At 43.7% G+C, this 22088-nt stretch overlaps 1 protein-coding gene across 4 annotated transcripts in view; it reads right to left on the bottom strand.

Annotated features, from left to right (window-relative positions):
* The window catches only part of kcnt1b (potassium sodium-activated channel subfamily T member 1b), a 517853-nt gene that overhangs the window by 3318 nt on the left and 492447 nt on the right, over nucleotides 1-22088 (bottom strand). For 3 of the 4 annotated variants that reach the window (XM_085965398.1, XM_085965395.1, XM_085965397.1), the window contains 4 exons: nucleotides 21002-21130; nucleotides 18565-18862; nucleotides 15392-15454; nucleotides 4825-4909 (listed from right to left, as the gene is read on the bottom strand). In XM_085965398.1, coding sequence (XP_085821524.1) covers nucleotides 4825-4909; nucleotides 15392-15454; nucleotides 18565-18862; nucleotides 21002-21130 — 575 coding nt within the window. The remainder of the gene's footprint in view (nucleotides 1-4824; nucleotides 4910-15391; nucleotides 15455-18564; nucleotides 18863-21001; nucleotides 21131-22088) is intronic. The other variant, XM_085965396.1, reaches the window with a different exon arrangement.

Genomic DNA, 22088 nt, shown 5'->3' on the forward strand with positions numbered 1-22088 from the left:
ATATTTAATGAGCTGGCGTACACTGCCCTCTGTGGCAATGAGTTCCACAGGTTCACCACTCTCTGAGTGAAGAAATTCCCCCTCATCTCTGTCCTAAATGGTTTAGCCCTTATCCTTAAATTATGTCCTCTAGTTCTGTTCTCACCCGCCAAGGGAAACATTCCTTCTGCATCCAGTCTGTCTAGACCTGTCAGAATTTTATACACTTCTATGAGGTCCCCTCTCAATCTTCTAAACTCCAGTGTGTACATCCCTAAACTACATAGTCTCTCCTCATAGGTCATTCCCGCCATTCCTGGTATCAGCCTGGTGAATCGCCGCTGCACCCCCTCCATGGCAAGAACATCCTTCCTCAGATGAGGCGACCAAAACTGTACACAGTACTCGAGGTGTGGTCTCACCAGTGCCCTGTACAGCTGCAGCAAGGTATCCCTGTTCCTGTATTCTAACCCTTTTGCTATGAAGGCCAGCATACCGTTTGCCTTCTTGACCGCCTGTTGCACCTGCATGCTCGCCTTCAGTGACTGGTGTACAAGAACACCCAGGTCTCTCTGTACTTCCCCCTCTCCCAATCTATTGCCATTTAAATAATAATTTGCCCTCCCGTTCCTGCACCCAAGGTGGATAACTTCGCACTTGTCCACATTATAGTGCATCTGCCATTTATCCGCCCAATCGCCCAGTCTGTCCAAATCGCTCTGGAGCTTCCTGGTCTCTTCCTCTGAGCCCACCCCCGCTCCTAGTTTAGTGTCGTCTGCAAATTTGGAAATGCTGCATCCGACTCCCTGATCCAGGTCATTAATGTAAATTGTGAACAGCTGGGGGCCCAGGACAGATCCCTGTGGTACCCCACTTGTTACTGCCTGCCATTCAGAAAATGAGCCGTTTATTCCAACTCTCTGTTTTCTATCTGACAGCCAGTTCCCTATCCACGCCAAAACTTTCCCCTTTATCCCATGAGCCTCAATTTTCCATGCTAATCTTTTATGTGGGACCTTATCGAAGGCCTTTTGGAAGTCCAGGTACACCACATCTACTGGCTCTCCCCCATCTATTCTACCAGTTACTCCCTCAAAAAATTCCAATAGATTAGAATGTCTTCATTGATGACATTCCACAAATCTATTACCCCAAGTGTAAAGAAAACATTACACTAGACCCTGACTTACTTCTAAATTCCTCATTTTAATTTGTGTCCCTCATATTTGAAGCTTTACCATGGCGAACGGTTTGCCAATCAGCTTCAGTGTGGCTCAGTTGATTGCAATCTGACTCTGAAGATTTTGAGTTCAAGTCCCACTCCAGCAATTGAGCACGTAATCTAGGCTGACACCTCAGTCCAAGCATTGTTGGGGGTGTCCTCGCCTGAATGAGATATTAAACCAAGGGCCTGTTCCGATGGATGTCAAAGATCCCGTAGCGCCTTTTGAAGAGTTGTCCTGGCCAACATTCATCCTTCAACTAATGCCACCAAAACTGATTACCTGACCATTTGCCGTTTCTGGGACTTGCTGTGTACAAATTGGTTGCTGTATTTGCCTACATAATGACAGTAACTACATTTCAAAAGTAACTCACTTTGGAATGTTCCGAGAACATGACTGGGGCTCTATAAGCTTTCTTTCTTACTCTTGGAAATTGCAATTAAAACTGATCAGCTTTCTCAATCCCCTCAAATGAAACACGCCCAACTTCTTAACCATTCGTCATAACTTATTTTCTGTTACCCATAATAATTTTTATTGCTTACTTCTACACCCTCTCAGGTGCCATAACATCCTTCCTATGATTGGTTGATCAGATGGCACACAGTGCTGCAGATAGGGTCAGACCAATGCCTTAAACAGAAACAATCTAACGCCTTTTGAATTGTACTCCACCCTTCTGTTAATACAACCTAGTATCTTAACACTGTAGCCAAGGAGGGGACTGATAATTTCATAGAAAGTTTCTCTGGGGATAAGATAAGATAAAAGACGCTGGCCTAGAAATTCAGTGGGCCTTGCGCCCACTTAGCGCCTAAAGAGGTCTTTTGCGCCGGCGGGGTGGTAGCGTGGAAATTGAGTGCAGCGGTATTGGCGGCGGTAGCCGTTAGCGCTGTGCCGGGACCGATGACGTCATCGGTGTGCGCGGTGGCCCGTAACGCCCCGAAACCGCGCCGATCCCCATATTTATTTGCGCCCGCCTCCTCCGAAGCGGGCGCAAACAGCGAACAGAAAACGGGGCCGTCCTGCTGCCATAGTGGGGCGCTTTAAAGCGGAAGGTGCGGCCGGCCGCTTTTTCGGCGGCCGCCTGCCCGCACCCCCCCCCCCTGCAGCATTGCCGGCTGGTTTCCGTGGAGCCCGGCACTTCTCCGTTGTGCCGGGCTCTTTTGCCGGCATTCGCGATCGGGGCTCCGGCCGTTGCAGGCACCTCCCCCTTAAGAGAAGGAGGAGGCCTGCAGTACCGCAGCCTGCCGCACCGCATCGGGTGGCGCTGCGGCAACTAGCGCGCCGATATTCAGTTGCAACGCCCCAAACGGAGGCGGGCACACCCTGGTATAGCGCCCGCTTCCGAATTGGGGCGCAGAAGACGAATATACGGCGTGCGCTAATGCCTCCCCGCCCAGCGCTAACTTTTGGGCGCGAGCAAGCTGCCCGCGCCCAAGTGAATTTCTAGGCCTCTATTTATATACCATACTCACCAGAGAAATACTATACAAAACAGCATTCACATTTAAATGAAGATGATAATAATGTGACCCACAATGTTGCTACACTGCCCCTTTTCACCCAGGGAGGCCAGGGCAGCATGGTGTGTGCTCCAGCTGCCACTCTCCATTGCATCTGAAAACCACCACTGAAATGTAGTTAGCACAGCAGGAGAGCTCTCACTGGGTTATTTTCAGACCCATCCCTTCAGGGATGAACTGTTCAACCATTGGAAAGTGGTCAACCTAGCAGAGTGCAGCTCTCTGTTTGGATGTAGATGAGCATTAGGAAAGGAGCACAGTCAATCAATGAATCAACAAAGAGCAGGGAAGCCAGGAGCAAGAATCATAAGCATGTTGGAAATGTCTTACTCAAAGGACTAAATGCTTTTGTGTATTTCTTGGACTCCTTGTTTCTCCCTCCTGCAAGCCTCAGCCTCTTAGTTACATTGCTTCCAAATATTCCCTTGCCCCCACCAGTGAATATTTTTGTGAGCAACATTTTAGGTCGCATTTTATTTGTTTAAATAACAATAGGCAATTATTTTGGCAGCTGATTTACTTAACCACTACACTACTGCATTAATCTTATCAGAATTTTCTGTCCTTATTTTAATATAATTCTTGGTTTTTTTTATTATTTATAGATAAATAGCAAAACATACAGGAATTTGGGAAGCAGAAAAGCAGCGTTAGTTGGAACAAAGGAGTTTCTCTGCAGTACAGGCCGAGGAGCTGGGAGGTGCAAAACTGACGTGCTACAGTGACACCACTGGCGGGATGGCGTAATTACAGCGTGACAAGTTTACATAGGAAGTTTCAATTATAAATGTGGACATAGCCATTTATAATAGGGTAAAAATCTGACAACAGAAATCAAGATTTTGCAGACATAAGATTTTAAAATATATTATGGACAGATGGTTCACATTTAACCTCCGCGTGTCAGCCGTGGCTCAGTGATGGCAATCTCGCCTCCGAGCCAGAAGGCCATGCATTCAAGCCCCACTCCAGAGACTTGAGCACATAATCTAGGCTGACACTGCAGTGCAGTACTGAGGGAGTGCCGCACTGTCGGAGGTGCCGTCTCGTGGATGAGAGGTTAAACCAAGTTCTTGCTTGCCCTCTCAGGTGGGCATAAAAAAATAGCCCATGGCACTATTCAAAGGAGAGCAGGGGAGTTCTCACCAGTGTCCTGGCCAATATTTATCTTTCAACCAACAGCATGAAAACAGATGATCTGGTCATTAACCTCATTGCTGTTTGTGGGACAGTGCTGTTCACAAATTAGCTGCCATGTTTGCCTACATTAGAGCAATGAGTGAACTTCAAAAGTACTTCATTATACTGTAAAGCGCTTTGAGACACCCTGATGCTATGAATGGTGCTATACCAATGCAAGTTCTTTCTTAATATCTGTGAGATGACAACATTTGGTGGAATGTAAGTCACAAATGTTGGGGGGATATATATTGAAGGTGCCGGGGGAGGGATTTTTAAAAATTCATATAGGTTAAGACTTTACGAAAATCGTTTGACAAACATTTTTAATTGCCTTAAAGCAATCAAAAATGAAGCACTCTGATGTTGTGACGTGACAAGTTACAAATTCTTTAGGATTTTTATGGCGGGAGGCGGGGGTGGTGGTTTATACCAAAAAAAAAAGTTCATTACAGAAGAACCTTTTCCCTTTGCTAATGAACTCTTCTTAGGCAGCCCCTTGGAACCGAGGATGACTTGCTTCCACATTAAAAATGAGTTTGCAGGCAACTGATGAGTCCAATGCGGGACCTACAGTCTCTGTCACAGGTGGGGCAGACGGTGGTTGAAGGGGCGGGTGGGTGTGGGGTGCTTGGGTTGACGTGCGCTCCTTGCGCTGCCTGCGCTTGGCTTCCCGCTTGCTCCCGGCGAAGAGACTCGAGGGTGTTTGGCGCCTTCCCGGATGCTTCTTCTCCACTTTGTGCTCTGGTCTTGGGGCCAGGGATTCCCAGGTGTCGGTGGGGATGTTACACTTTTACAAGGAGGCTTTGAGGGGTGTCCTTGAAGCGTTTCCTCTGCCCACCTGGGGGCTCTAATGAACTCTACTGTTAATAACACCGCAGCTGCTAAATTGGTCACAGTGCTTGGGTACATACACTATATCGTTCAGCTCCAATCGAGTGTCGGGAGGAGGGTTAATCAGAATGTAGGATAATGTATTCTGATGGTCGTTCATCTCATCTGAAGGAAAGGGAAATTAGAATCAGATAAGAAAACCATTTGAAGTTAGTAAACAAAAAACCATTGTCCTTTACAACAAAAATTAAGATTATGCGCAGAATATCCACCCCCAGACCTGCGCCCATGATTTCCCCCCCCCATTATAAAGTACCTGGTCTTGGCCCGTGACTTTTCCCCATGGAGATTGACATGAATCAGTCATTCATGAAAGAAAGACTTATGAAATAATACTGAGCGGCCTGCGGGTGGCGCTGTCCAGGGAGAGTATAAATACTCGGGCACGGGCCCAGCTTGTGCAGGACATTCTCAACAGGAACTAGTGAAGGACAACTGGACCTCCATGTTGTAAAACAGTTGATTAAAGCTTTGTTTAACGCTTAGACCAAGTGTCTAGTAGTTTTCTTACGTCAGAGACATTGGGAATAATTGAATAAGTCACCTCCAGGCCGCTCTGCAGCTTGCAGCAGCCTGTTTGAAGTTGCTTTGACGGAGGCTGTGACACACCCCACCTCCCCACTGACAGAAGAAAAGCTCTATCGTTAAGTTTGAAAAATGAATTGTACACTTCATTTAAAAAAACGACATGAAATAAAAAAATTACTCAAAACATGTTCCGGTCACCATAAAAAAACATCCTTTAAAATTCCTAACGTTTTTGTCAGATATGGGCACTTCGCAGACTGGGGTAAAGCTCGGGTAACCTCTTTGGTTTGGAGAGTGGGCGCGGGACTGGGCTAGTGCAATAATAAATCATAAAAAATCCAAATTCAAACAATTCATGTGTGCAAGCTAACATAAAAAAATGAGCTTCTGTTATTAAAATATGCAGCAAGTTATGTACAAACGTTTGATAACAGTGAAGCTCACTTTGCACCAGGATTGGTCCAAATCCTGTGTCCATTAATTTACACAACTCCCCAGTCAAATAAAGCCTCCGTGCCCCTGGTCAATGGGTGAAAATACCATTATGCAACACAGCAAAACATGGGAGAATTCACAAACCTCACGTACACAAACACCCCCACACAAATTGGTCAAAACCCTTTAGTATATGTACTGCATCTCGACTTTGCGTATTACAAAACGATTACAGTTGAGTCCTGGTAAAAACATACTTGACCCATGCACTAATCGTGCCCATTGTACACGAGTTCTAGTCCCAGCCTAACAGTTACCTATGAAGCGCCATCACTGTATCGGTGTATTTCACCCAATAACAGTGGCACTTTATACATTTACAGTTTGATTAACCGTTCCCACCCCATTGATCTGAGCTGCAGTTGCAGCCCAAATGGCTGTGGAACTCTGATACATAGAAACATAGAAGATAGGAGCAGGAGTAGGCCATTCGACCCCTCGAGCCTGTTCCGCCATTCAATGAGATCATGGCTGATCATCCAAATTCAGTACCCTGTCCCTGCTTTCTCCCCATATCCCTTGATCCCATTAGCCTTATGTCCAAATCAGCCACTGAGCTTTTATGAATCCTGATTGAAGTGCAAAAATTTAATGGGCCGGTAGTTATATGTTTATCAGGATTCAACTACAGTACAAAATACACTTTGTTATAATACGCATCATTGAATAAACACCTCAAAGGGATTAACATCAATACATTTGTGAACAGTAAAGATATTTTATAACACACCTCATGTGCTGTTACTTCCCCCCCCTATTTGATAACAGGTTCAGATGCATAATAAACTTTTTGTAACACTGTCTCTCCCGATCTTATAGGACTTGTCTGTTCTATTTATGGCACTGATCAAGGATCAGTAATGTAAGTTCACCCTTTCGGAATCAAAATCGAAGAGATACAAAAGTTACAGGTGTGTTATAAAAATAAGTTATCACACAAAGAAACCACTTTGGAACCACACTGCAGACCCCAAAGTTTTGGATTGTGCAATAGCGTGACGTGAACATTAGGAGATTAATCTCACTTGGACTGACCCTCACAGTTCATGGCGGTCACTCATGCAGACAGATAAGAAGCGATAAGATTTTATGCTTTTTCAGTGTTCTGTATGGAGGGGTGGAATTTGTGTTTCAACTCTTCATTTTCTCTGAAACATTGGTGTGACTGGTGGAGCTAGGACAGGTATCCCAGGAGGGACTTGCCATTTCTCTGATGCATAAATAAGGCATGGATTAGTTCATTTTGCAAAAAGGAAAAAAGTGTACACAGGCCGACTAATTTGATTTGCAGCATGACAGAAGGCTGGTTTTCTGTGTATGTGACCCAAGTGTTTGAACAACCAGATATCTCGCCTGAATAAAAAATAAAACGAATGGTCCAGCCCGCGCGCTGCTCATCAGATTACTCTTTCAAGTGGAATCTGTGTGAAGCACAGCTCAAGTGTGAATTTTCTACAGGTGTTCCAAAAATAAATACAATAAAGGCCACAAACGGACTCACCTCGACACCTGGATTTGTACCAGGCTGGTGTCAATAGCTGCATGTTTTGGGTGTTGGGTGATTTATGAACTTGCTGCGCTGATCTATTTGTTTATTCGGGACAGGAACCCTTATGATTAGATGACAATGACAGTTGAGCCACAGGGGTAGCGCAACTCCCAGGGCACAATGCCTTTGCCTGGTTTTTTTTTCCCTTTGCAACTTTTTCCACGGGGGAGCAGGTGTTGGGGAAGTATTTTTTGGAGATGCAACTTATTCTGAGCAGTGGGCCCTGTAGCTTTTGTTGTCTTCAGGCAACTCTGTAACCGAATCATGCAACAAGCTAAACATTTCTTCTTCAACAGAAAAGTACAAAAACTATGGAATTTAAAAAAAAAGTAGCTAGAATTCCCCCAAAACAGAAATCTGGCAACACGAATTAATTTATAGGACGACATTAGCCTGTGCAGAACTTTGACATTTTAAAAAAGAAAAATGTTATTCAGCATTTCCCTCAGGCTAATATTTTCTTCTACACTTTTATTTACTTCATTTGTTACTGGGTGCCGAACTTTGTTATTCTTTTTCATTTTTATTTAAAACTTATACCCAAGAATGATTCACAAATTAATTTTAAAAATGAGGCAAGGTTTTGTTACGCTCTGCTGTTATGTTTGTAATGTGACAGCTCATCAAAAACAAAATATCCCAAGGATGCATTTACAGAATCATAAGGTCTCTGTTATTGAGTAATTCTAAAAAAAAAACCCAATTTGTGAATTTCCCTCCAGAGATGGAACAAGGAGAAAAATGAATATAATTTATTAATTGGATGATTTCAGCAGTAATTGGGATTGTTTATGAAGGCCATAGTCATAACACAAAAAATCATCTTGCATATATTAATTTTAATAGGATTTCCTAGCCTTTAATTAGCATGTGGAATTCTTACATTGGGCGCTTATTTTATATTCTTCTCTGCATTCGAGAAATTTTGGTCTCACTCAGTTTTTGGAACACTCCTGAGCTGTGGATCCTCAGTATTCACTGTCTGGGTTTTCTGCCAATTACTACATTACAACAGTGACTACGCTGCAAAAGCATTTCATTGGCTGTAAAGTGCTTTGGAACATCCTGAGGTCATGAAAGGCTCTCCATAAAGCTTGCTCTAGAATTCACTTTAACAAATGGAAAATTGCGGATCGGTGAACACAGACGCGGAAAATCCCAGCCTTTGCTTTTAATTAAATGCTTTTTGTTGACCTCTCGCTCCAGCTGATGCTGGAAAATGTATAACGTGTATCGCAAACTACTCTGCACTCAAGCATCTGCTTTAAGTAGGTGATGATATTTTGGGCTGAAGTTCCTCTCGTCAATAACATTGGTGCAAAGTAGGATTTCCTGCTTAGCACTCAAGCTGAGTTTTTAAAGAGAATTATGGATGGGAGGAATTTCAGCGCTTAAATATGAGCCTTGAGCCATGTAATTGTACTTGGCAGCTGGTTAAATAAAAATGGACAAATCGCTTCTATTTATGATTCAAGTTTTTACACTTTTGGCAAATATATAATTTTACTTTTCACTCCTTATTTCTCCAAAATATGTACAAATCCCCAGATCCTTTCAGATGGCAAGTGGGTGACCTACTCCTTCAGTCGACCACTAGAAGATGCTTCCTTGGCAGGTAGGGGGGCGGTAATAAAACTCACCACCTTTCCTTCCTTGTGGGACTAGCCTCCATCTGCCAGGCTGACTGTGCAGAAACTTGGTATGTGGGAGAAATGGCCATTTAGATCCCTGTAATCAAGTGGGAGTAATTTTAACTTTGGACGACGGTGTAAAAGGTGCAATATCGTCTTGGCCGCCCCGTTAAAACACCTCTCTCGATTTTCATTTCCATTGAAGTCAATGAATTGGGGAGAGGTGTCAAAATCAGCCCCATTCGCTATTAACACCTGCTGCGAGATCTTTCCAATAGTTACCTTCTCCCAGAACACCAGTCAATTTTAAAAATCAAATAATTAATAATTCGTCAGATAACAAAAAATGCCTAATGAGAGAAATGGAAGTGCCGCTTGCTGAGCTCCACCAGCACAGATAGACACACAATACCACTGGTTTACTGAAATGTGAATGAGGCCCACTGGTTCATGCAGGTTACCCTGCTCCATGGAAGAAGCCCAAACCCCTGGCAACATGCAGTGAATGGCAACACTACCATAGACCCAGTGTGTGGCCTTTAGATATCATCATCTTTAGGGTGTGAGGGAGCAGAACAAATTAGGTTCGAGAAAATGAAGCTTAAATTCAAATCAGAGCAATTTGGAATTCCAACTCTACCACACATCTCAGGTATTCCTTACTTTAAAAAAAAAATCTATCTTCTTGGCAATTATAGTAGTAATCATTTTAGCAACAGGAGGACAGCAGGCTATTTTGTTCCTATGTGTAAGAGGTATCATGGGACAGGATATTTCCTAAACACTGGGACCTATCAGATGGACCTCAATGCCCTGCTCCAGCCCAGCACTGTGCTCTGTTTCAATATTAACCAGGGCAGCTCTTCATCTTTTTTACACAATGAAACTCCAAGAATAATCACATATAATCACCAAACAGATGGGTTTAAGTACCTATAATAAACCTTGTTTAGGTCAAGATACTGAATTGTTTAAATATCATCTATGAAAAATATCTATTTATTTATTTAGGCCTAGATTGACAATCAGGTCCAAATCCAATTGGTTTTGGTTGCTTGCTCCTTTGGCCACTTGAGCACTCTGGCTCCCAACACGAAGCTAGACTGCCTCTTGTAGGTGCTCGATAGGATGCTGAATTGACATGTTTACCACAGTGCAGAGCTTTTTGGACAGAGGCAGTCCCCAATTCCCAGGAATGGGGCACTTAGATTCAGGGCTTCATTGAACAGATGTGATCAGTCTTGCGCCAATATGCTAATAAAATTACTATTGGTCTGTGACTGATTGTGACTGCTTAATGTAAGCATATAACATTCCTCTCTCTGCCATTTTAACAGAAATGTTAAAAGAAATGGACTAATGCCTCCAATAAAATAGCATAGAGCGGTGTCTGATACAAGCGATCAATTGATGACATTAATTTCTACCCTGATGTCACTACACGTGGATTTATTTAGAAGCCATGTAGACTGTCCTGCTCCTGTAAATGAATGAATCCTGAATTGGTGACCCTCATTCATCTTGTTATTTTACTTTGTTAAGAAGCCATTTCTCCCACATAGGCCATTTTCCTCCACATGTGACCAACTTTCAGCAAAAGAAGGGGAGGAGCCTTGGATAGGGACTTAATAAGTACTGGTCTAACAATAGAGATATTGGTGGCCTTGCCTGCCAGAGAAGCATCTCTTCACTTATCATAGAATCATACACCACAGAAGGAGGCCATCCAATTAATCCCACTACCCTGCTCTTTCCCCGTAGCCCTGCAAATTTTTCCTTTTCAAGTATCTGCCAAAATTGCTCACTATTCCAGAATCATTCTGGAATGCAAAGATAAACCCTGGCTTCTATTCTCTACTGCTAACCATCTTCTTAAACCCCTTTCCCCTGTCTCCTCCACCCTCACCTCCAACAAGTGCGAGGAGCTCATGGACTTCTTTGTCTCTAAGATTGAGACCATCCGTTCAGCTGCCTCTGCCAGTTCCCTTCCTTCCCCTACCCCACCAGGCCAAACTTCCTCTAAGGTTCCCCCCTGCCCTAGCCCTGAACTCACATCTTTCTCCAGTTTCTCTCTAAACCTCTCTGCGCTCATCTTGTCCATGAGACCCACGTCCTGCTCCCTCGACCCTATTACCACTAAACTGCTGACAACCCAACTTCCTTTTCTGGCTCCCATGTTAGCTGACATTGTCAACGGTTCTCTCTCCTCAGGTACTGTCCCCCTCTCCCTCAAATCTGCTATCATCACCCCTCTCCTCAAAAAAAACCCTTGACCCCTCCGTCCTTGCAAACTACCGCCGCATCTCCAACCTCCCTTTCCTCTCCAAAGTCCTTGAACATGTTGTCGGCCTCCCAAATCCGTGCCCATCTTTCTCGCAACTCCATGTTTGAATCCCTCCAATTAGGTTTCCGCCCTTGTCACGGTACCGTAACAGCTCTCATCAAAGTCACAAATGACATCCTTTGTGACTGTGACAAAGATAAACTATCCCTCCTCGTCCTTCATGACTTGTCTGCAGCCTTTGACACGGTTGACTACTCCATCCTCCTCCAATGCCTCTCCACTGTCGTCCAGCTGGGTGGGACTGCAGTCGCCTGGTTCTATTCTTATCTATCTAATTGTAGCCAGAGAATCACCTGCAATGGCTTCTCTTCCCACTCCCACATTGTTACCTCTAGTATCCCCCCAAGGATCTATCCTTGGCCCCCTCTTATATCTCATCTACATGCTGCCCCTTGGTGACATCATCCGAAAACACAGTGTCAGTTTCCACATGTACGCTGACGACACCCAGCTCTACCTCACTACCTCTTCTCTTGACCCCTCCACAGTCTCTAAATTGTCAGATTGCTTGTCTGACATACAGTTCTGGATGAGTAGAAATTTTCTCCAATTAAATATTGGGAAGACCGAAGCCATTGTTTTCGGTCCCCACCACAAACTCCGTTTGACTCCATCCCTCTACCCAACATCTATCTGAGGCTGAACCACACTGTTCGCAACCGTGGTGTCATATTTGGCCCTGAAATGAGCTTCCGACCACATATCTGTGGCATAACTAAGACTGCCTATTTCCACCTCTGTAACTTCGCCAGTCTCCACCCTTGCCTCAGCTCATCCGCTGCTGAAACCCTCATCCATGTCTTTGTTATCTCTAGACTTGACTATTCCACTGCACTCCTGGCTGGCCTCCCACGTTCTACCCTACGTAAACTTGAGGTCATCCAAAACTCAGCTGCCCGTGTCCTAACTCGCACCAAGTCCTGTTCACCCATCACCCCTGTGCTCGCTGACCTACATTGGCTCTCAGTTAAGCAAAGCCTTGATTTCAAAATTCTCATCCTTGTTTTCAAATCCCCCCGTGGCCTCGCCCCTCCTTATCTCGGTAACCTCCTTCAGCCCCACAACCGCAGCCCCCCCTGCCCCGAGATATCTGCACTCCTCTAATTCTGCCCTCTTGAGCATCCCTGATTATAATCGCTCCACCATTGGTGGCCGTGCCTTCTGTTGCCTAGGCCCTAAGCTCTGGAATTCCCTGCCTAAACCTCTCTACCTCGTCTTTCCTACTTTAAGACGCTCCTTAAAACCTACCTCTTTGACCAAGCTTTTGGTCACCTGCCCTAATTTCTCCTTACGTGGCTCGGTGTCAAATTTTTTGTCTTATAATACTCCTGTGCAGCGCCTTGGGACGTTTTACTACATTAAAGGCGCTATATAAAGACAAGTTGTTGTTGCTGTTATTTACTGAATTCCCTTTGAAAGTTAGTATTGAATCTACTTCTACTTCAGGCGGTGTATTCCAGATCATACTCGTTTCTGGAAGTGTGGTTGAGAACTGACTTATTCTGAATGTGGCTGGCAGAAACCCTTCAGTGTCAAAACCCATAACAACCACTGGGACCAATAGTTTACAGTTCATTGTTAAGCCATTGTTAATTGTGTTTCTACGGTATCGGTCAGGATTATGCATGGCCCTGTGTACTTTAACAATGGTGCTGTGCGCAACTATTTGCCTCTTTTTCCTACCATGATATGGCAATTCAGATGCCAGAGAAATAAGGTGAGAGAGCTAATCTACAACCAGACATCTGAAGAAATAGTTTGGTTATTGAGTTTGGCGAAGGCCATCATTCACTGCCTGGATTCCTTTTAACAAGCAAACAATTACAGAGATTAGTCCGTCTTTATCACTGGTAAACTCTTAACAGTGGCCGTTGCGGCCCAGCATGTAAAGCACCTGCTTTTAAAAGTGAAACATCAAAAGCATAATGAGCATGCACAAGAGATAGAAGGTAGGAGACAAAATTAAAGAACAAGAGAAGGAATGAAAATATCAGACAAGTCAAATATGAGAAAAACATCAGGGCAGGAAAAAAAATTGAAACAGAGACAGGGAAACAAAGCGGGCACTTGACATTCTGGCCAGCAGCGGCCATTGTTAGACTTTACCAAATAAATCGTTTGATTATTAAAAAGGAATCCAGATAGTGAGTCTAAACTCAATAGCCAGACTATTTCTTCAGATGTCTGGATGTCGATTATCTCTCTCTCATTTGTCTGAAATGTCCCAACGGCCTGGATTATTAGCTTTAGCGACTGAGGCAATAGGTTCAAATCCTTGCCTTGACCAACAGCTGCCTTCATTTAGCCAATTCTGACATGGAACATCTTATGGAGGTGATGTGCAGGGGAAGCAAAATCGTCAGGGAGAAAGCCACCCTCTCAAAAGACACCCCTACCAATAAATCACGATGGCTCAGCTTCCTCTCGAGAAGCAAAATGGGAGTCAAATGCAATCCTTTTTTTTCTCCGATTATGTGAAATATCTTGCATGCAGCTTATCATTTCTTGCTGGCCATTGGCATAGCTTGGGATGTGTGGTAGGCAGATGTAAACATCAATTTACATTTCGTATGCTGGACATTGTCGTGGGGTGAAACTTCCATGAAACCTTATTTGGGCTCATCAAGCAACAAATAAAGCACACTGTATGAAAGAGATGCCAACGTTTTTAACAGATAACCTACAAATTGTCTTTTGGGGAGAGGGAGAGGGAGAGGAGGAAAATCCCTCATTAGGATGGATGATTAAATTAGAGAAGCTGAATTCACACTGCCGTCTACATTCACAAATCATACTCCTACCTGATCTAAATAACGCACCACATTAATTGTGTTGTGTTTCTGCATGTGTTTTTAAAAATTCATTCATGGGATGTGGGCGTCGCTGGCAAGGCCGGCATTTATTGCCCATCCCTAATTGTCCTCGAGAAGGTGGTGGTGAGCCGTCACCTTGAACCGCTGCAGTCATAGAATAGAATCATAGAAATTTACAGCACAGGAGGCCATTCAGCCCATCGTGTCTGTTCTGGCCAAAAAAGAGCTATCCAGCCTTATCCCACTTTCCAGCTCTTGGTCCGTAGCCCTGTAGGTTACGGCACTTCAAGTGCATATCCAAGTACTTTTTAAATGCGATGAGGGTTTCTGCCTCTACCACCCTTTCAGGCAGTGAGTTCCAGACCCCCACCACCGTGTGGTGAAGGTTCTGTCACAGTGCTGTTAGGGAGGGAGTTCCAGGATTTTGACCCAGCGACAATGAAGGAACGGCCGATATACTTCCAAGTCAGGATGGTGTGTGACTTGGAGGGGGTGGTACATAGGTGTACATACAGCTGTGAGCATGCAGGTGTGCATATGTGTTCAATGTAGCAGGAAAGATTTTCTGGCAGAACAAAAATATTATTTTACTCTTTTAAGACATTATGGGATAGATTTTCAACTTGTCATCCAGGCATTGCAGATCTGTCACTCGCCAGAAATCAATGGCAATGAGAATCACATGGTTTCTATAACGGGCAGCCAGTATAACCCCCCCCCGCCAAAGGCAGCATGTTGAAAATCTACCCTTATACCTACAGATTTAGCAGCGATAGATTGTAGACCCATCCTGAAGTACTGTACGCATTTTATATGCAACAAAAAGCTGAAGTCTCTGCTCTCATTATGCTGTTTCTGTTCAAACAGTAGGGTTGTGATTTTCAGTCCGAGTCTGTGGGTATAAAAAGGCTCAGACTCCTTTCATACCTTTGAGGATGCAGATTACATAACTCCTGCTGCAGAAACACCAAAACGGTGCAGGAAATGCTGTCAGAATAAGAAAGATGTGATTTTTCAGGAACAAAGCAATCGTTTGGTTTAATCATGGGAAGTGAGAATATACTGGTGTAGCAAGTGTCTGAGAATCCTTTGGGTACTAACATTCTCTGGCACATTGTGAAATACACAGTGGGCACTACAACTTGGTAAACTGCTTTTAAAGTTGGCATCTCCTATATTATACAAGTGTCTGTGGAGGGTCACTGTGTTACCAGGGAGAGAATTTACCTTGCAAATATCCAAGGTTTACACGATTCATCACATCACTGGCCGTTAAATTTGCTACATCCTCTACAGAACACACACAGATACAGAAAGAAAGAACGAGATTGTAATAGTATTCGAGTTTAGGAATAGCTTATATGCTGTAGAAAGAAGGGTAAGCTGAGAAAGAGACAGACGGAAGCAGAGGAGGAAGAGACTGCTGTGGAAAATATTTTTGTACATTTGAAACTTACCCGCTGCCATTACTCCGATGAGACTATTCTGTTGGTCCCAATGAGTTTACAATAATGAGGATCCTGCATTGCTCTTGAACAGCAACCTGATGTTGTTAGCTTCCACCCAAAGAGAACAAGTTAAAGAAGCATAGTCATGTGGCAACCTGTCTCATCACCAACAATCGATGCGATTAAGTGACGTGGTGATGTCACTGCATCAACAACTGCACCACCTGCTAAACTTTAAAAACAAAATGAGATCAGGCGAATGGGTCCAAGTGGATAGCTCTTTCAGAGTTGGAACAAACATGATGGCTCGAATGGCTTCCTGTTCTGCGGTAATATCCTGTGATCCACAATTCAACCAAAGTTCCCAATTGTTCAGCAGTTATTAGTGGAGATATGAACTGTGTTCACAAATGCTCCTTTAATTATAGGATAGAGATACAAGTTACCAGAGGAGACATATATATAATTAACTCTCACCCAGAGAGGGTAGTAGAGTCTGATTAACGGTTGAGGTATGAATGGTATTGACAATGGCCCCAATTATGATGCATATACACTTAGCAGTGCTCAACTAGATTGGGTAGACACATTGCCATGTGACGGTTAAACCTATTATAGAATCATAGAAGTTTACGGCACAGAGGAAGGCCATTCATCTCATCGTGTCTGTGCCGGCCGATAAAGAGCTATCCAGCCTAATCTCATTTTCCAGCTCTTGGTCTGTAGCCCTGTAGGTTGCAGCACTTCAAGCGCATATCCAAGTACATAGAAACATAGAAGATAGGAGTAGGCTATTCGGCACCTCAAGCCTGCTCCACCATTCAATGAGATCATGGCGGATCATCCACTTTTTAAATGCGATGAGGGTTTCTGCCTCTACCACCCTTTCAGGCAGTGAGTTCCACTGCCCTCTGGGTGAAACAAATTCTCCTCAACTCCCCTCTAATCCTTCCACCAATTACTTTAAATCTATGCCCCCTGGTTATTGGCGTCTCTGCTAAGGGAAATAGGTCCTTCCTATCCACTCTATCTAGGCCCCATATAATTTTACACACCTTAATCAAGTCTCCCATCAGACTCTGTTCCAAAGAAAACAACCCCAGCCTATCCAATCTTTCCTCATAGCTAAAAATTCTCCAGTCCTGGCAACATCCTCGTAAATCTTCCCTGTACCCTCTCTAGTGCAATCACATCTTTCCTGTAATGTGGTGACCAGAACTGTACACAGTCCTCTAGCTGTGGCCTAACTAGTGTTTTATACAGTTCTAGCATATTATTAGTCTGGGTTTTAATCTGGTTACACTAAGTTACTGAAATGATAGTTAATTCAGTGACCTTATCCTATTATAATGCATTAGAGGGAAAAGAAAGATGAAAGGTGCCATACCCATGCGAATAGTTCTAAGGACCCCTTTTGCAGACGAAGGGAAGAATTTCAGTCAGGAAATAGGTCGCTGGGAAGGCCAACAAGACCCATTACTGAGTGGCCTGAGAAACCAGTATGTTCTTTTACTTCTGACCAATATCCCTCCAACACACCAGAGTGATGAAAATTGGTACGCTAGCTATAGGATGAAAACATCTTTGGAGGCTTTGTGGAAGACCTCCGTTCAGTCCACAAGCGTGAACCTGTTACGTCTCTTAACCTTTTCCAGTTCTGACGAAAGGTCATCTACCTGAAACGTTAACTCTGTTTCTCTCTCCACAGATGCTGCCTGACCCGCTGCACGTTTCCAGCACTTCCTGTTTTTATTCCACCTTTGGAGGAGCTGACTTGATATTGATTGTCAACTTCCAGATCAGGCTTCTACTGAACGTTTTAGTAGCTAGATCTGGAAAATGTTGAGTTAATCAGATTTTCCACTGCTTGGCTGGGAGGAGCAACCAGAAGGAATGTTCCACATATGCACTCCCCCCAGGCCAGGATAATCCCATACATCTACTTACGGCTCACTGAAAGAGCAATTTCCTGTGGGCGGGGCCTTTGGCCTTGTTCATGATGCAGGAGGAATGCCAAAGGAGATAAAGAGAGGAAGGTGAAAGAGAGAAGGGAGAGGGAGAGCGAATTGCCTCAAGCCCATTTGTACCATTCGCTTCAACGGCCTTCCCTAGTAGCCGTTCCACAAATCTATCACCCCTTTTGGCTAAAAAGATTCTTCCTAAAACCAGAGGGCTGATTTTATGAATGCGATTCGTGGAAGGGAGCCTTGCTTGCGCGGAGTGAATATCAATGAAACAGAAAGTCTGTCTGTGATTTCTCAATATGCCCGCTTGGCAGACAAGGCTCCCCGTCGGGAGCTCGCGTTCATAACCTCAGCTCTCAGACATTGGTATCAGAGAGTCTCGGCGCATACTTTTAATTTGTGTTTATTGGCTGGGCATCACAGACTTTAACCCAATGACTACACCTTTTTTAAAAAAACAAAATGAATTATTAAAGACTAAACCAAATATATTTGAATTCTTTATCATAAAGTTTTATACTAACAGCAACATTTTCCACAGCAGCTCTGGATAGAACAGAGTGAGAAGATACAAACTATTACACTTCAACTACTGCATAATACGTGGTTAAAAAAAAATCATTCTTCTACCGTAGCTCCTCGTCATAAGCAGAACATCTCCATCCTGTGTGAATGATTTTTTTAAGAAATCGGACTCAAATGCATTAGAATTAAAAACAATAATTTAATTTACAGTTCAGAAAATGTCATATTAAGTTAACAATATCTGACCTAATATCTGCAGATTGCCACGACTTCTACAAAATGAGAACTATTTATTTTGATTAATCACCGCTGTTAATTTCCTTTTGTAATTTATAATTGACTAAATGTATTTTACTGTTTTAACCAGGCGAGATTGTACATTTATGCTAAAACCGATATAATTTTGAAACAGTCTGCACGTCAAAGCCTTGAATTGTTTTTACTTTAGGAAGACAACACCCACCGTATCTTGTAGTGGGCAAACCCAAGTACTTCATTCGGTTTTTCACCAGTTCTGACAGCTCCTGCCTTTCTGACCGATGATACAGGTTCTGCCTCTGTTGGTTGATCTTCTCGTCTGTTTTATTGGCCTGCTTGTTTCCTTTCCTGCTCAGCCTACGGGCCCACTGCAGGCTCTTGCGTCTCAGCAGCGGGTGCTCCGACTGGTCGCTTGATGTTGAGTTCCGATGACTCTTTCCCCCCCAGGGGTCTTTCACATCTTTTGTGTCATCACAGTCCTCGACGTTGATTGAGATCTGAGACTGAGAGGCGGGGGAATTAAAAAAAAAAACCAAAAACAGGTAACTACCTTGATCTGCCAAAACATTTGCACAAATCTCAGATAACCAAGTTAACTGTGCAAAATTCTAAAAGAAAACTGTAAATTAGAAATAAAAAAAAAATTTGTCCTACTTTTGCAAAAGATAGACTTGCATTTATATAGCGCCTTTCACGACCACCGGACGTCCCAAAGAGCTTTACAGCCAATGAAGCACTTTTGAAGTGTAGTCACTGTTGTAATGTAGGAAACATGGCAGCCAATTTGCGCACAGCAAGCTCCCACAAATAGCAATGCGATAATGACCAGATAATCTGCTTTTGTTATGTTGATTGCGCTGACGACATCCAGCTCTACCTCACTACCACCTCTCTCGACCCCTCCACGGTCTCTAAATTGTCAGACTGCTTGTCCAACATACAGTTCTGGATGAGCAGAAATTTTCTCCAATTAAATATTGGGAAGACCGAAGCCATTGTTTTCGGTCCCTGCCACAAACTCTGTTCCCTTGTCACTGACTCCATCCCTCTCCCTAACATCTGTCTGAGGCTGAACCACACTATTTGCAACCTTGGTGTCATATTTGATCCGGAAATGAGCTTCCGACCACATATCCACAGCATAACAAAGACCGCCTACATCCACCTCCGTAACATTGCCCGTCTCCGTCCTTGCCTCAGTTCACACCCTGCTGAAACCCTCATCCATGCCTTTGTTATCTCTAGACTTGACTATTCCAATGCACTCTTGGCTGGCCTCCCACATTCCACGTTACGTAAACTTGAGGTCATCCAAAACTCGGCTGCCCGTGTCCTAACTCGCACCAAGTCCCATTTGCCCATCACCCCTGTGCTCGCTGACCTACCTTGGCTCCCGGTTAAGCAGCACCTTGATTTCAAAATTCTCATCCTTGTTTTCAAATCCCTCCATGGCCTCGCCCCTCCCTATCTCTGTAATTTCCTTCAGCCCCACAAACGCCCCCCCCCCCCGAGATATCTGTGCTCCTCTAATTCTGCCTTCTTGAGCATCCCTGATTATAATTGCTCAACCATTGGTGGCCGTACCATCTGTTGCCTGGGCCCTAAGCTCTGGAAATCCCTGCCTAAACCTCTCTGCATCGCTGCCTTCCTTTCCTCCTTTAAGATGCTCCTTAAAACCTACCTCTTTGACCAAGCTTTTGGTCATCTGCCCTAATTTATCCTTATATGGCTTGGAGTCAAATTTTTTGCCTTATAATACTCCTGTACAGTGCCTTGGGACATTTTACTACATTAAAGGCGCTATATAAATACAAGTTGTTGTTGTTGATGCGAGGGATAAATATTGGCCAGGACACTGGGGAGAACTCCCCATGCTCATCTTTGAAATAGTGCCATGGGATCTTTTACGTCCACCTGAGAGAGCAGACACAATAAATACTTGGAAACATTCATTGAGAAAGTCAGTCACCCGAACCCTCTCCAAGTCTTCCACAATAGACCATTATTAGTCAAGCATAAAAATGTAAAAGTTGCTCGACTCTATCATTTCCTATCCTATAATCAGGCAACATAAAATTATACATGTCAGTGCGATAGCGTGTAGCTTAGTAGATTGGACCGGCATTGCACTATGGCATTGAGTGGTAAGATGTGGATCTGTGCCTGCAGGTGCCTATCCCAGCAGTGTAATCAGTCAAAGCTGCCAATCATTAGCCAGTGTCTCTGCACATGTGGGCAGGAAGAATTGGAAAACTGGTCGCACTATGTCCTCCCCACACTGCCTTTTAATGGCCAGTTATGGAGTACCTTTCAAACAGGTCTGGGCTAAGCTTCCAGCCCATCATCACAGCCTAGGATGGTGTGTTCAGTAGAAAAGAAAGATCTTGCATTTCTATAGCGCCTTTCATGGCCTCAGGATACCCCAAAGTGCTTTACAGCCAATGAAATACTTTTTGAAGCGTAGCCACTGTTGTAATGTGGGAAACGCGGCAGCCAATTTGCGTACAGCAAGCTCCCACAAACCGCAATGTGATAATGACCAGATAATCTGCTTTAGTGATGTTGGTTGAGGGATTAAAAATTGGCCCCAGAACACCAAGTGGGGAAGAAGAGCAAAATGAGAAAGTCAAGCAGCGCCCCACCTCGGATGTGGAAAACATGTGCGACTCTGTCCTGTAAAGCCCAATTGGAATTTCGGCACTAGAAGAGCACAGCTTCTGAAAGAGCCTGCCATACGTTCGGATCCACAAGTCATCCTCTGTGATTTTCATCTAAGAAACAAAGGCAAACGATATAACAGGTTGGGTGGTGGTGTATATCTGTAAATGATAGTAAACAACATAGACCACAGCTCATTGTGGGTCGGCTATTGAAACCTAGTGATCTCATTAGTTAATAGATTCAAAAGTAGTAGTTGCATGTGTGACCATTATGACCGGCAAGGATTGTATCGGAGTGTGCGTTATTATCCCCAGGCTAACAGGAAGTCAAGCTTGGCTTTCTCTGGGAAAACTCTGAGGAGTTCTAATTGAATTTTTCCAATAGTATGAAGAAAACTGGCAACAGTTGATCCAGAAAATTGGCTCATTTGTGGCTAAGAATTCAAATACTGGAAATGGAGAAGTTAGGGATAAGATGGAAAGTTAGGATACATTTTATACCTGTGGAATAATTGAATAAGGATGGCCATTTTAGTGGATAGTATAAATGGGTTCTAGAGGCAATTGGAGAGACAAGGGATTGATTGATGTGGTGAGTAAGTGGGGTCAATATTTCCAAAAGGAACAGGCTTGTTTCCAGTTTCTAAAAGTTCTTAGAAAAGTGTGATTTATATACTTGTAACATTGTACACAGATACTTAAGCAAATATAATTATGTCTAGTGATATGGTGTATATGAATGTAAAATATATGAGGGTTCTAGATACAAATTGCCCTTTTGGACTTTTTCCAAGCATTACCTCACAGGCATTGTTTATTTGCATCAGGGAAATTCACCTTCTGCCATCGAAAAGTTCTCTGTCGTGTCAGCATCCTCACGGTTTCTAGCCCACACATAACAAAGCCAGTCATTCAGCCAAACATTCTCAGGCCTCTACACATTCACAGCTTATTGCTGTTTGCAACAACACCATTGCTGTTTGCAACAACACCAATGTGTCAATGTGTGTAGGAGGATCCCACCTGCAATAGTTCTTTCAATGACACAGCATAGAAGCTTGCTAGGGGT

The sequence above is a fragment of the Somniosus microcephalus genome, chromosome 23, assembly GCF_052327205.1.
Source record: "Somniosus microcephalus isolate GS21.2 chromosome 23, FLI_Smic_1.0, whole genome shotgun sequence".
Classification (NCBI taxonomy): Eukaryota; Metazoa; Chordata; class Chondrichthyes; order Squaliformes; family Somniosidae; genus Somniosus; species Somniosus microcephalus.